Below are 16,020 nucleotides of genomic sequence, written 5' to 3'. Positions count from 1 at the left end.
TATTGTTTCGCGTTTGTTCAGGAAGTTTCAGAACCTGCAGCAGAATCACTTGTTAATTTGTCCCAAAACCCATCTTTAGCTTAAAAAATGGTCGCAATGGGCATCATCAAGACATCAATTGATACTTTGTACGGGAAAGATTGTGACATTACTCACTTGCTAATCACGATACTTGTTAATCTCACATAGTTGGATTCTGGTATTGAATATTTACTTCAGGTGGCTTTTTATCATCATGTTACTCATTTATTTTCTTGTACTTCTTCCTGAATAAAAAATCTTTTCCTGTTTGACACCATCGAAAATTATACCTCATTGATTTATAAATCTGAATTCTTCTCCTTAGATCTCTGAAAAGGCCTGAATAACTAAAATTATGATAATGAATGTTGATTCTTCAGCAAGGAGATGAGAACATCCATGGTCTGTGTATGTCATGAAGCTGGAGAGATCATTCTGTATTTTGTCTAATGAGAAAAGAGGTGGGTTCTGACTCACTTCAATTTAGTTTTCCTCTGTGATAAGATAATTTTCATGACATTCCCTCTTTTCCAACATATATGTAAGCACCATCCTTTCTTATTTATATCAGGTGATCCCTTTAAACACATGGCTTCGATACTTGTGAACATTTCACAGAAAGATGCAGGAAGGAAGCTTCTGCTGGACCCTAAGCGCGGACTTTCGAAAAAATTATCAGACTACTTGATTCTTCTAGTTCATTGGCAAACAAAGGGGCATATTTATTTCTTTTTTTGTTTCTCTGAAAAGCCAATTTCAACTTTGGTTATCTTCGTTCAAATCCTTGCTTGGATAAAAACGAAACTGAAACCAAGAGCGGACATTGGCTTGATGTTTTAGAATCCTCGAGTGAATAATTTGGAAATGAAATTCCGACTCTGATCTTTCTTTTATTTTACAGGTCTCAAGAACCATTCGAACTGCTGTTTTGAAGCTGATAACCGACTGCAGGATTTGCTTTGACGGTTTAGCTTCAATTAGGGACGGTGTTTTAATTAGCGACGGTTTATGTACCATCGCTAATTACCGTCGCTATTAGATCGGTTTATGAAAAACTGTCGTTATTTCTCAAAAATCATCACAAATTGCCTATAAATATGGGTGTATTCGCTCCATTTTTCTCTGCACCGCTTCACAGTTGTGATACATTTTTTTCTCTTGGGCGATTTTAGTTTCGATTTGGAGTGAAATTTTAGCTTCAATTCTTGGTAGATTTGTGAGTGTTGGTTAAGATAATGAATTTTGTTAGCTTGTAGTGCAGATCGTTTTCAGCTGATTTTCTTGCTCGTGAACAGTGCTTCGACGTCTTCTACGGTGAGATTGTAAGTTTGTTCTAGATTTATGCATAGTTTAATTTGTTTTATTGCATGTTATTTAAAAGTTAAATAATATATATTACATGTTTGTTATTAAAATATTTTATAATTTAAATGTTCAATTAATTGTCAACAATAAAAATTATTAAATCTGCCTACTTATGTTGTTCAATGAGAACTAAGGTGTTCATATATTAATTTTTTTAATTAATGAATAAATGATAACGATTCAGTAAAATACATCTTATTTATTCTTTTGTATGATAAAATGGATAACGATAGAAATTGGATGTATCGTCGGTTACCATGGAACGGTCTGTCAATGCGTTGCAGGAGAGCATGGTACAAGTGCACGGACGGTTAGAGAAGCTCGATCAAACTCTCGGCAGCCTCAGTGAGCTGGGAATGTTGATGGAGCAGTTGATAAAAAAACAAGGAGGGGACACTACGCACGGTCCGTTTGGCACACCAGAGAAGGAGGAGAGTGCAGGTGCCTTAGAAGGAGAAGGACGTGAAGTGATCACCGAAGAAATGAGGATAGCCTTGAGGAGGATTGAATTACCTATGTTTGAAGGAGAAGATCCGATGGGTTGGCTAGGGAAAGTAGAGCAATATTTCGATGTGCATGACACCCCGATTGAATGTAGGCTCAAATTGGCTTACATTTGTATGCAGGGAGCCACAGTCCATTGGTTCCGCTGGATGAAGATGAGAATCCCCAACATGAGCTGGGATCGGTTTGCTGAAGAATTAATCAAGAGGTACGGAGGGTATGAGGCTAATCCATTTGAGCTGATGGCTTCATTGAAACAGGGACAACAACCAATCGACGCCTATATTGAGCGTTTTGAGGTGTTGGTTGCCCAGATTGGAGACGTTCAGGAAGACAATGTCTGGGTTACTTTATGAGTGGGCTGCGGGAAGAAATTCGGAGGAGAATGATTGTTCACAATCCAAGGACGGTGGATCGTGCGATGCTTCTGGCAAGAGGGTTGGAAGTTGAGTTGTTTGGAAGGGTGATGGATCGTGGTAGAAGCCGATTTGGGCTTGGCCAGGGTTTGGAACAGAAAGGGCCCTTTAATGTGAATTGGACTACACCGGCCCAATCCACTGAAAAGGACTCCCCTACTGGTAATCCGCAATTGCGTGTTGTCGCGAGAACGACAGGTCCAAAAGAAGGGTATCAGCACATGCCTTTCGCTCCGACAAATTACGGAGGGGGGTCGCGATCAACATCAAGTGGGAACGGTGGGGGTACCATAAAAGCCCCGGCACCGAGAAATCGTGAAGGCAGAATTATATCGAAATTGACTAAATGTTTAAATATTTGTATTGAAATAACTTACGTACAAGCATTTCATCTCAACTATGTATCCATGTTGATACATAAGTAATCTAAAAATATTTTTATTTTAAATGAGAAAAAGATGTATTATATGATCTTAATATAATAATTTAATTTTATTCAACCTCACTCATCTACACTCGTCTTCCCATTATTACCTTAATATTCGGAATGTTAACAAATTTTTAATTTATAATAATATTATAATAATTTTCTATGAATTTGATATCAATGTATAATTAAAGTAATTAAATTTAAATTTAAAAGTAAAATTAAAATAATAAATATCTTAACTAAGTACTCTATTAATAATCTTATTAAACTAACGTAGAAAGTAATTTAAGAACCTCATGAAAATGTTTTATATGATCTTAATATTTATTAATAATTTAGTTTTATTCAACCTCACTCGTCTACGTTCGTCTTCCCATTATTACCTTAATATTCGGAATATTAACAATTTTTTAATTTATAACATTATTATAGTAATTTTTTATGAATTTGATGTCAATGTACAATTAAAGTAATTGAATTTAAATTTAAAAGTAAAATTAAAATAACAAATGCTTTAACTAAGTACTCTTTTAATAAACATATTAAACTAACGTAGAAAATAATTTAAAGAACTTCATGAACATGACAAATTATAAAACAAACAAAATGATAAAATAATAATCCTATTAAACTAACGTAGAAAATGAAACCGGGCTTATAGCCTAATGGTCTCATCCCCTGCCAGATTAGTTGGCTCCCCGAGTTCGAATCCCCCTCTCTGCGTGTGTTGTAATAAAAAAAAACTAACGTAGAAAATAATTTAAAGAATCTCGTGAACATGACAAATTATAAAACAAACAAAATGGTAAAATAATAAGTTTACAAATGAAAATCATATATTTATAAAAATAAAATAGATGTTAGTAATATTAGCAAATTTTTAAAATATGTAACATGCAATTAAATTAAATTTAAAAGTAAAATCAAATTAATACTTATCTTAATTGAATAAAGTAAACTATTAATGATCGTAACTAACATATAAAATGACTTAAAAAATCTCATGAACATAACAAATTGTAAAATAAATGAAAAGTTTCTATTTTAAATAAGAAAAAAGATGTTTTATATGATTTTAATATTTATTAATAATTTAATTTTATTCAACCTCCCTCATCTACATCCGTCTTTCCATTATTACCTTAATATTCATAATAACAATTTTTTAATTATAACATTATTATATTAATTTTTTATGAATTTGATGTTAATGTATAATTAAAATAATTAAATTTAAATTTAAAAATAAAATTAAAATAATAAATATCTTAACTAAGTACTCTATTAAGAATCTTATTAATACAACATGTTTCTTTGACCTTTCAAAAGAAACAATGACAATGAGCCACATTCCAACAAGTTTTCATATGACAATGTTCTTTTCCACGTCAAAAAATATATATAATTTTTATATTACAATTGAATCAACCCTTGAAATAATATCCCAAAAGACTTGGGGATAAATTCATATTTGGTTTCTTTTTTTCTTTTGCAATGTCTTAAAAAAATAATGAAAGCAGAGACTGTTTTTATGGATATTTTATGGTACCTTTTTTATGATTATTTTAAGCAATCCTTGTATATGCTGTTTTCTGCCTTTATCTTTGGGTTTTTTTTTTTGGCCTTGTTTGTTTAATCTAGATTTTGTTCAAAATGTGGTTTCAACTGAAGTGTAAACGAACTGAGTCGTTTGCAAACTTTTTCAGCCGACTTGGAAAATATTTGTTTCGTATTTGAGCTTATCGAATTCGAGGCGAAGTCGAGCTCAAATTATTTTATTCGATAGTTTATGACCCGTTCGCGAGCTTTATTATTTTATTAATATAATATAATTATATATTAAATATAAAAAATTCGTGCTTATTGAGTACTTATTTTCGAGCGATGATTTAAATAATTTACAAACATGTTCGAATCTTTCGAACCAAATTCAAACTTGAACTTTAATTCGAATCAAATTCGAACCAAAAGTTTTAAAATTTTCGAATTGTGAATCGAACTCGAACTCGAATATAACTAAAATGTTCAAATTTTTGTTATATTTGGGTCGATTCAGTTCGTTTCTGGTTTCAACTCATTTTCAATGTTGATATATTTCGAAAATAATTTTTTTTTTGAAACTATAGTTTAGTGCTTGCAATTTACTAAATAATTTTATAAATCAAGGACAAGAGCATCACTTTTACTAATTGAAAAAATAACGTAAGTTTAGTTTCATCTGAATTTAAAAGAAATGAATTGAAATCCGTCAAATACAAAATCAACCGATCAAGTTAAACTAATCGATGATTTTGGATACGTTAATTCAAACGCACACCTCGGCATTCGAGTTGAGATCGAACCGACGCCTGTTCTCTCATTGGAGGTGAAGTTTATGTCACTACATCACTACAACTATTTTGAGCATTTAAGCGATATTTGAGCAGGAAGACGAGGAAATCTTATGACACATGCTCTTTAAACACAAAATATTTCAATGGACAAAAATAACAATGGTGTTCACTTGGGAACAGATATCTTCCCATGCAACGTTAACCATAGAATTTATAGGTCTCGCGTAAAATTTATGCGAGATAGGATCATATCCTGCAAAAGCTACATTTTAACGACATGAAACAACATATAAGGGAAACTAAAGCAGAAAAATAACAAATGTAATTGATTTATGTTCTAAAATAACAATGTAAACGTAGGGAGAATTGGGATGACAAAATTGAAAGGGATCAATAAATACCATTAACACTAAGAGTTTCGATCAATTACTGGTTAAATTTGCGCTACCCTGCTTAACTGCATCGCCCTCACTTCGATGGAAAAACCTTGATAGCAGGGTAAAGTGAACCGCGAATCCTCGGAATGTGTACATGAAATCAAAGATTCACTGTGTTTTCGTGGGTTTTACTGCGTTGAAGTGGAGTTTCCAACCCAGTATTGCTTAACTGCAACCAGTATTTTCTCTGGGACGAGGGGACCATCCTCGTGATCCGTCATTTTAAAATCCCATTTCATACCAGCAATCATCTTCTTCACCTTAACTAGTACGTCTACTTCATCGCGGAGTATGACTGCACCATCTGGTCGAAGGATTCGGTCCATTTCTAACAAAATGTCTTCATAGTCACATCTGTGTTCATATTATTGAATCAGTTTGTTAGTTCTCGAAGTCACATCTGTGTTGTTTTAATCAATCGGTTGTATATTTCAAGATTTCTTGGAACCCGACGAACAAATAGAAGGATACCGAAAACTTACTTGTCCTTGTACAAGCTGAAAAGACCATTAGCATGGATAAGATCATATGTTCTTGGATAAGTAGAAAAGGCTTCACACCTGAAAAACAAAGACACAATCAGATACACAACTGGTTGCTACCTGGGATAAAAAGATATTGGTAACCTAGCAGGACAAAATAAATTTCACTAGATCGGGTAAAACGAGACTCAGCCAGGTCATGATCCATCGTACTATCTTGTGTAGTCAAATATGTGGCACAACAATTGAAATGCAGTGATTCAGCAACTATAGGTTCAAAATATTTGAGTTGCACCAATAAAGTCAGATACAACTACTAGTAATAAGGTAAATTTTCGGTCTTACTAGCAGAAAACAAACTTTGTTGAAAAAGAAAGCATACCAGTCGTGATAAATGCCAATCAGTCCCCGTTCATAAATGACACCCAGAGTATTTTTCTTGGCAATCGTCGGCACAACATTCATTACCCAAAATTTGGGAGAATGAAGTGCAGCAGCGAAGCCTCCAAATCCAGCATTCATATCCATAATGTTCCGGTACCTTCCAGAGTCAAGAATCTTGTTGATCCTTTTGTAGGCGCTGACGTGTTTTTTCCATTGTTTGTTGTCCTCCAGGTACGCCTCAACAGAGACACCAGATACAGACCCACTAGCAATTCTGGGAGGGACGGCATAAAGCCTCTCAGGGAATGGTTTAAGCACTCCACTAGATACTTCATCACTGTTTGCATTGGTGTATGGAGTAACACACGGCTCCATTTGCTTGTACCTAATAAACGATCGACCAAACACTGAATGCGTGCAAAAAGGTACACTCTTATGCGATTAAGCACACACATGCAAAGCATGAAAGCAACGGAATTCAAAATTCCTCATCTTGGCTTGTACGTATAGTCATTCATACCAGACGTCGTCAGCATCTTCAGATTTACAAAATGCCACTCCAGAATTTTCTTGTTCTGCACGACAAGAATCAGTATCCATTGTCTTCTGCCATATGGCAATTTCACCTTCCTCAGACTTCTTTTCCCAGCAGAGAAGTTTGGCGACTTCTTCGATCTTTCTTTGTTCTTCCTCGAGGTCTTCCTTTGTGCGTTGCCACGCTTTGTAGTTAATCTTCCAATTGATAGGAGGCCCCGAAAGAACCCAGTAACCACCGGGCCTAAGAACACGATCAACCTCCTTCATATACAGTCCATCTGCAAAGAGAGAAAAAACCAAATCACACAAACAACAAGAAGCTCAAGGATGACAAGAAATACCATCCCACAATGCATTGTTATATAATTTCCATCACACAAATTTTCGTTTAACATTTGGTCTTTACCATTTACACCCCAAGGTATAAGACAACGAGAACAGTGAGCCATGTCAAAAGCTCTGGATGGATATGGAGTTTTTATAGTTCCAAGAACACCAATAACAGCAGGTACACCCCTTTCAAGAGCAAATTGAACCTGGGCTTCGTGTGAATCTCTTGGAGCAAACGACATTGCAATAACATTTCTTTTCCAGAGATAAGCCCCCCAACTAGCAACCTGAAATCATGAAATTTATCAGAGTCAACAACACATAAAATAAAAATATTGGCATAGAACACCTAAATACTCAAAGTAAAAGAACACAAGAAATTGGAAAATCAATAAATATAGCACTGGACATACCCCACATCCAGTATCCAATGCTGTCCTTACAGTTCCATCAGCTATTGGTATAACTGAAGCCAGCTGGTCAATATACTTGTCGGCCCCCTGAGGAAATTGTGTTCCTCCACCAGGGAACCTAAACACGTCTCCCTCATACTGGATCCAGTTCTGAATAGCCTTCTCAACAGTCAAGCTCTTGTATGGAGCATTGGCATAAGGAACATAATCACGACTTTTTGGCCATGGAAATGGGGTTACATATCCTTCGGGAGCTGGAATGAGGCAATGGAGCTTCTCTTCTTGAGGAGGGCAGTGCCTTTCACGATATATCATATTTTCTCTAGGAAATGTCATTGCACGGCTTTGATCTTGGCAGGGCGTATAATCTGTGAATCGAGTGTGGCATGACTCATACATAGTTGTTTTAGAATCAGAATCATCAATAATCCCGGCTTCACCAGCGTGGCGGGTTTCAAAATTGAGGTTCGGAACGATGTTGCAGTTTTCTCCACTCTTGGTCATCTCAAGGGCTATGCTATCTCCCTTTCCAAACCCACTTCTCTGCCATGCTCCGAGTAAGTAGAAGAAACAGCACAGACCAGCTACTATAAATATAGATACAGAACTTCTAGTTCTACTATCACCCGAATTAAACTTGTTCGCCATCACGGGCCTGAAACATTCGCAACACAAATTAGGTATAGATAAAAGAAAGTTTGTTTCCCAAATTCGACAATTCTTTCACAAATTACATACAAAAATGATCCATATCTATATCAAACTCGATCTGAAGAGAAAAAAGCGGTGCTATGTCAATCATATCCAAAAGCTAGTAACTACCATTTTCAATGCTTTTCCTTTCAAACTCACTTCTGGAATCTTCACATACTCAAATACAGATGCAGTTAATAGCAACATAAAAAACTATGGATTTGCATAGATTCAATGCTAATGTACATCATAACACAGAGAATAACTTAGATCTGCTGCCACTTTACCAAGATCCATCAGGATCATCGAATGAAACAAACTTTAAATGGATCCATCACTTAAAGGCATTAATGGATCTATCTGTAAAGTACCTCTAAAAGAAGGCTCATCTACTTCAACCTCAACCACATTATAACTTTATTAAAATCCAAAAATCATCAAATACTAAAGCTCACGCAAGAAATGGATTAAAAACCAATAAAACGCCATCCATGTTGACATCATATTAATTAAATTCTCCTGTTACAAAGCAAAAATGAATAGTCTCAAACAAGCAACCATTTGCTTAAATTAAAGGAGAAAACACTTAATTGTCATTATCTGAGTACTATCCGCCAAAACGATGAACATTCAAGCACGAGCTCCAATGTTTTTCCGAACCCAGACACTAAATCCTTAAAACAAACAACAAACGTCGGATCCCGCAAATTTTTCGAAGACTCCAGAGAGAACAAGACCAAAAGAAGAACACTAAAAAACACAAAGAAAAACAAAAAAAAACAGGACAATAGAAATTAACGAAGTCAAGAAATGCATCAATCAATAAAACACATACCAATCACATCAGTTGATGCGAACACTGGTTCAACGATCTAAAAGGTCGAATCTTTACGCTTTTCCCACCGATTTACGCGATGGATAGATCCGATCAACCAGCGTTTGGTAGAATACAAGCACTCAATAGCAAACAAATCCCAACTTCATCTAAAACAATATACCTTTAAATGGTATAATTTTTATTGTTCATCATGCGCGCATAAGCAGATCGAGTGTCTCTGATTTGAGTCTCTTAAATGTGGGAAGTACAAATATGAATTTCTTTTCTTTTTGCTTTTTTGTTTATATTATTTAATGCGGTAATCACCAACCATGACACCATTTTTCAAATTGGCCCTTCGTTTTAGTTCCCAATTACTTTTTTTTTTAAAGAAACTTTACAAATTAATTTTTTGACTCTTATTTGGGCACATTAAAAGCTCCAATCCCATATTTGAAATCAAAGTAATTTTTTTGATATTTTTATGTATCATATCAAGAAGAGATATGTCTCATAAAATTGTTCGTAAAACAATATCATATGAGATTTTTTGAGATTTTAAATCGATATATAAGATTTATTTTTATCTGTTTGCCTAAACTAAAAGTAGATCTACCATAAGATTTTGATAATTTCAAACATACTATGTGTCAAATCGATGTTTTGTATCTAATATATTTTTCTAAAATTTCAAATTTTATAATTTTGAACCAACGATATTCAAATTAATGGGTTTAAAATTCATTTCAAAACACATATCCATCGAAATAAACAATATACCAAAGCTGGAATTTCAACTTTGTTGATTTTATATGTTTCAAGAGCCCTATTACGAAATCAAAGTTCATTAGATTTTTCTCAGTTCAACTGAAAACCAACTGAATTATAATCTAGTGGTGTAGAACAACTTCAAGAAACTTATCGAAGAACGAAATGATAACTTTTTTGAAAGACAAAAACTTGTGTGAGACGGTCTCACGGATTGTATTTGTGAGACGGTCTCACGGGTTGTATTTGTGAGACGGATCTCTTATTTGGGTCACCCATTACAAATTATTACTTTTTATGCTAAAATTATTAATTTTTATTGTGAATATGGGTAGGATTGACCCGTCTCACAGATTATGATCCGTGAGACGGTCTCACATGAGACTCACTCTTTTTGAAATTAGACTAGTCAGTTTGCAAAATAGGGCATGGTTTGTCACCTAGGTAAGGAGGATAAAGGACTACACTGGTATTGTTAAAAAAGAAGGGGGGTGAATGCTAATATCCGTGGTTGAGAACTGGAGACCATTTAAATTCAATGAGAGCATCCAAGCACTCAGGACCCACAAAGCTCCACCGTCTCCGCGTAGACACTGGGGCCCAAATCTGCATTGGGCCCCACGGTAAGGACATACGGAAAATGGGGCCCACAATAACGTGGGGGACAAAAAGTCAGCACGATGGACGGTGGGAGATGATGAGTGGTCTAAGATCCAGATTAGGAAAATAGTTTTAAAATTTTGTAACAATAATAAATTAATCGATCCTGCGTTCACAGCATGGGGGTTCGTTTTTGGTTAAATTTTCTTGGATGTTTGCAAGGTTTTAAAAAGTGTGAAGTGTTCTGAAGTGCGGATGTCGAGTTTTAAGTTTTTCAAGCTTAAGCGAGATTAGCACGAGTTTAAGCGTGAAAAAACGTTTTTTATCTTTAATGTAATTGTAATTGTAATTATCTCAAACCAATAAATAGATAAAATAATACATAAATATGATAAATTAAAGTCTGATTCATTAATTTTCATATTTATAAAAGCATTAAAATCTCAAAATTATAATCTTTATTTGTTTTTGCAATTAGACTACATTAAAAAACGCTAAATATTTATCAAATCATTATCAGACATGCTTAATTATAATTAAAATTTAAAAATAAACATCTAAATTATAAAGCTAATTTATTATTTTAAAATAAAAAACATACCTTCAAAATAAAAAAAAATAAAAATAAATAGATGCGATTAATTGTGATTAAGCTCACTTAATTAAACATTTTAATTAATCTTAGTTCGGTCAAACTACAATTTAACCGCTTTTCTCCGAAGCGGGGCGTTTTTGTCGAGCTTCAAGATTAAGCGCGCTTAAGCGGGCTTTATAGAACACTGGTTGTTTGTGGAATTTTTTGGATTTTTTGAAAAATATTTTAAAATAATAGATTTAGTATAATTTTTGAATTTATTTTATTTTTGCAAAATATTTTAACCAGTGTTTTAAAAAGCGGAAGACGAGCAGACAACCAACACTTAGGTGACCTGATGGTCGGTTTTTTTTAAAACCTAAATATCTAATTTTTTTTATCTTCAATAATTATCGTATGTCAAATTGAAACTCAAAATCAATGACATATTCCTCATCTTTATCCTATGTAAATTGATTGGAAAATATACCGAACAATCTTGTCATCTATTTGACGACTAGACATATTAGACGGTCAGTTTTTTTAACAGCACCCAAAGTAATCAATTTTCTAAAAATCGAGACAATGTTCGACCGCCTTAACAATCCTGGGAGACATGTTTTAGAACACTGATTTTAACAACTAAATTTGGTAAACTTCCTACATATGTTGCACATATCGTTATATCTACGGATTCCACATATTTTACTACTATACATACATATAATGAAGTGTATCCCGATCAATCTTTCAATAAAAACAATTATTGTACTACAACAATAACATATTTATATAATTCAAATTCAAATACTATACCCATTCTTTTTAAATGTTCATTTAACTATTAGTTTACCAAGTTATATTTATTATAGAGTAGGTCTCATGTGAGACCGTCTCACGGATCATGATCTGTGAGACGGGTCAACCCTACCCATATTCACAATAAAAAGTAATACTTTTAGCATAAAAAGTAATACTTTTGCATGAGTGACCCAAATAAGAGATCCGTCTCACAGATACGACTCGTGAAACCGTCTCACACAAGTTTTTGCCTTCATTATATTAAAATCTAACCTATCCATTGAATTCATATCCATCCTATGACATTAATTAATGCTCATTAATTAACAACCTTAATATTTAATTTCATGAACTCATGAATCAAAGCTATAAAGTTCCTCATAAATATTATCAATTTATTGTTGTGAATAGTAGTGGTCCACCATTATCTTTTGGACCCGCAAATCTATATATATATATATATATATATATATATATATATATATATATATATATATATATATATATATATATATATATATATTTTTTTTTTTTTCATGCAAATATTAAATTTTATTGACTATACCAAACTTTCCAACTTAAGTTTCATTAATGAAAGGCGTGACGTTGAGACCATAGGAAAGAAGCGGTCGCGTCTTTAAGTACAAATTTAATTAGAGCTGTCCCAATCCGTATTATTAGTTCGATGGGTTAAAAAAAATATAATTTTTTGAATAATTTTTTTGGATTTGAGTATTTTATTTTATAAAGGGATCAAATAAGTATAAAAGGTAAGAAATCATAAAGGAAATTTTTTAAAGCACAACTTAAGGTGGAGTAGGGGTGAAGAAATTGGCTTAAATGGATTTTTATTCTTTAGTTAATAAAAAAAGTCTTAGTAAAACAATTTGTACTTTTTTACTATTAGTTCTTTTATCGATAGAGTGTTGATATAATGTTAGATATTACTTTGTTCGATTTTCTTTGTTCATTAAATTTTCTAGGAAAAAAACAAAATAAGTGAGTTCTCATTTCTTTTGTTTTTTTCCTAGAAAATTTAAAGTGAGTTCTCATTTCTTTTGTTTTTTCCTAGAAAATTTAAACTTCTTTTGTTTTTTTCCTAGAAAATTTAATGAACAAAGAAAATTGAATATATGTAGATATAATAAGTCCACTAATAAAATCCAACGAGGACGAAGAAAAAAATCGCAGATATGTTTCATTTTTCTTACCGACAATAGGGCCTATAACATGACATATTAAAAAATATGAATAATCTGATTATTATCAAAATTATTAGTATATGTTTTATAAAAATAAATTTATGAGATCATCTCATGAAAAAAATTGTGAGACAGTTTGTTTACTCTGCAAAAAGCTTAGACATTGGAAGCGTGACTGTGTGTAGGGGTGGGGGGTACGGTACGGTATACCGTACCGAACTACGGTACCGTATACCGTACCTTAAATATCGGTATGAAAAAATTCCATGCCGATACCGATACTGAAAATTCGGTATACCGCACATTCGGTATACCGAATTTTCGGTATGAAAAAAATTCATACCGGTATCGTACCGACACCGAAAATTCTGTCGTTATACCGAAAAATTGTCGGTATACCGAAAACATTTCCGGTATACCGACATTTTTTCGGTATACCGAACTTAAATTTTAAAAAAATAATAAAAATAAATTATTTTCGATATTTCGGTATATACCGAAATACCGAAAAAAAAATATCACGTATCGATACAGAAAATTTCGGTACGGTATCATACCGTACCGAAATTTTCGGTATACCGATTTTTCGGTAAGTTCGATATTTTTTTCGGTACGGTTTTTCGGTATTTATGTATTTTTTCCCACCCCTAACTGTGTGGAATATCTACACCAAGAGTTCTGACAATGATATGTTCTATATTGAAGTGAATATCTCAATTAACTCATGTTTTTAGATATTGAATATTGGATGTGGATCTTATCTTTGCAATTATTTGTAGACCATGACAAGATGTAGGAGGCTTTGGAATGGTGAAACCTTTCTAAGAATAGGCAATGAAGCAAGAGTTGTTGTGATGGCCATATGCGATTTTTATTTAGTATTGAATAATAATTTTAAGTTATTTTTAAAAGATGTTTCATTTTTTTCCAAATTTTGTTAAAAAAATTGTTTTCATTTCTATGCTTGATAAAGATGAAATTTTTTATTATTTTGTTAAAGGTGCTTGCAATATTTATAAAAATGAACGTTAATTGAAACATGCAAATTTAATAAAAATAAAATATATTTCACCTAACAATATCAAATTTAAAACGATTTCAGCGACGAACAAAAGAAAATAAGATAATCTTAACCAAATACACTCATTGCACTCTAGGCTATGACATATTTTTCAAATAAGGATGCACAAGCTGGTGGAATATGATATGTTTGATTTGTCAAACATAAACTCTCTTTATACGTGCGAGTCATGTCTGAAAAAGAAAAATGAACAAAGCCATTTCCTAGGAAAAGTTGAACATGTGCATGATCTATTAGATTTGATCCTTACAGATGTGTGTGACCCGCTAAATGTTAGCACTAAATATGAGCACTATTACTTCATTACCTTTAGGTATGAACATGTGTATTTATAATATACAAGTCTGAAGACTTTGAAAGATTTAAAGAATACGTAGCTAAATTAGAGAAACATTTAGGAAAAAAAATATTAAAACACTTTGATCTGATCAAAGTAAAGAATAATTGAGTAATAAATTCCAATAACATCTTAAACAGAATGAAATTATCTCACAGTGGACTCCTCCTACCACAACACAGATGAATGGTTTGTCAAAATATCATATCGAATATTGATGAACATGGTTAGATCTATAATGAGATTTATTGAATTACCACCATTATTTTGATAATATGTTCTTGAGACATTAGTCACGTTGTTTAACAATGTCCATACAAAGGCAATTGACAAGACACTAAATGTGATATGAATGAGAAAATCTCTCAAATATTATTATAATAGAATATGGGGATGCCCTTATTACGTGAAGCAGATATTGAGAGATAAATTGGATAATTGATTTAATTTGTGCTAATTTTTGGGATATCCAAATAACTCTGTTGGATATTACTTCTAAGAACCCAAAGAAACAAAAGTATTTGTTTCTAAGAATGTCACGTTCTTAGAAAAGACGTTTCTACTGGATAAAAAAATTTAAACCGTAGAACCTGAGGATATTGAAGAAACACCCACACCTCATATTTTAGAACCTATGCCCCAAAAACCAGTCGTATAGTTACACGATCTTAGGAGATCTAAAAGGATCTCAATGCAACTTGTGAGAATAAATTTACTTCTTGAAGAGGGTCATGATTAGCCCAATCTTAGATATGATCTAAAGAACTTCAAAGAAGCTTTATCAGATGTCAATTTATCCAAATATATTGAATCCATGCAGAATTAGATGGACTTCACGTATTTGAATCAAATTTTGTCTTTAGTAGATCTACATAAGGGATTTGTTCTCATAAGATGCAAATGAATTTATAAAACAAAGCTTGAGACGGATGGGAAGGTAGTGAAATTCAAAACTAAACTAGTAGCAAAATGATATACTCAAATGCAAATAATTGATTATGATAAAACATTTTCTTCAATTGCAATGTCCAAGTCCATTAGGATTCTGCTAGCCATAGCAGCATGATATGACTATTAAATATGACAAATGGATGTGAAGACAACGTTTCTTGATGGTAATATTAAGGAAGATATTTACATATCTCAATCTGAAGGATTTACATTAGTGAGAAATGAGCATAAGGTGTGTAGTGACCCGTTCCAGAATCACCTACTAATCAGAACTTAAGCATGCAAAATTAACATTAAAACTGAATCAGGTAAAACAGCGGAAAAACAGTAATACAACCCAATCGAATCTGTAAGTACAAAATACTTAAACAACCAGATCGAACTAAATTCCGAGAACAAATACCGACAACTACAAGTCAACCTCTGCCAGCTCCCTGTCCACTCCCTCCTGGACCGTCCAACCTGAGACCTGCCCCATCGAATAGGGTGTCCAAAACAGAGATAAACCGAGGACGTGAGCATAAAACGCTCAGCACCGAAAGCA

At 33.1% G+C, this 16,020-nt stretch overlaps 1 protein-coding gene and 1 long non-coding RNA gene across 10 annotated transcripts in view; one reads left to right on the top strand and one right to left on the bottom strand.

Moving 5' to 3' along the window:
• LOC140808106 (uncharacterized) overlaps positions 1–2,635 on the top strand; it is a 3,925-nt gene extending 1,290 nt beyond the window's left edge. For 5 of the 7 annotated variants that reach the window (XR_012112821.1, XR_012112818.1, XR_012112817.1 and 2 more), the window contains 2 exons: positions 22–482; positions 593–899. This is a non-coding gene — a long non-coding RNA (uncharacterized lncRNA). Of the gene's footprint in view, positions 483–592; positions 1,344–1,670 lie in introns of those variants that run through there. The other 2 variants (XR_012112816.1, XR_012112815.1) reach the window with 2 other exon arrangements.
• Positions 2,636–5,371: 2,736 nt separating this feature from the next.
• On the bottom strand, positions 5,372–9,458 carry LOC140807168 (probable methyltransferase PMT2). Of its 3 annotated transcripts, none has more exons than XM_073163890.1 (7): positions 9,181–9,458; positions 7,653–8,307; positions 7,316–7,526; positions 6,893–7,187; positions 6,371–6,757; positions 5,989–6,066; positions 5,372–5,860 (listed from the first exon to the last, which is right to left on the bottom strand). In XM_073163890.1, the coding sequence occupies exons 2-7, from the start codon at positions 8,298–8,300 to the stop codon at positions 5,635–5,637; spliced, it is 1,845 nt and encodes a 614-aa protein (XP_073019991.1). In that variant the 5' UTR covers positions 8,301–8,307; positions 9,181–9,458; the 3' UTR covers positions 5,372–5,634. The 3 variants fall into 3 exon arrangements, with proteins under 3 accessions (XP_073019991.1, XP_073019992.1, XP_073019993.1); XM_073163891.1 differs by having other exon boundaries at positions 9,344–9,452; XM_073163892.1 differs by lacking the exon at positions 9,181–9,458 and adding an exon at positions 8,717–9,098.
• Positions 9,459–16,020: the final 6,562 nt, after the last annotated feature.

The sequence above is a fragment of the Primulina eburnea genome, chromosome 12 (assembly GCF_022965805.1).
Source record: "Primulina eburnea isolate SZY01 chromosome 12, ASM2296580v1, whole genome shotgun sequence".
Taxonomy (NCBI): domain Eukaryota; kingdom Viridiplantae; phylum Streptophyta; class Magnoliopsida; order Lamiales; family Gesneriaceae; genus Primulina; species Primulina eburnea.
Note: the sequence above shows the minus strand (reverse complement) of the source record. Positions and strands in the feature narration are given on the sequence as shown.

Coding starts and splice junctions, on each gene's coding strand:
- LOC140807168 (XM_073163890.1), bottom strand. CDS start 8,300: ATGGCGAACAAGTTTAATTCGGGTGATAGTAGAACTAGAAGTTCTGTA. Junction 7,188..7,315: donor TATACCTTGGGGTGTAAATG/GTAAAGACCAAA, acceptor CTCTCTTTGCAG/ATGGACTGTATATGAAGGAG. Junction 6,067..6,370: donor ATTGGCATTTATCACGACTG/GTATGCTTTCTT, acceptor TTTGTTTTTCAG/GTGTGAAGCCTTTTCTACTT.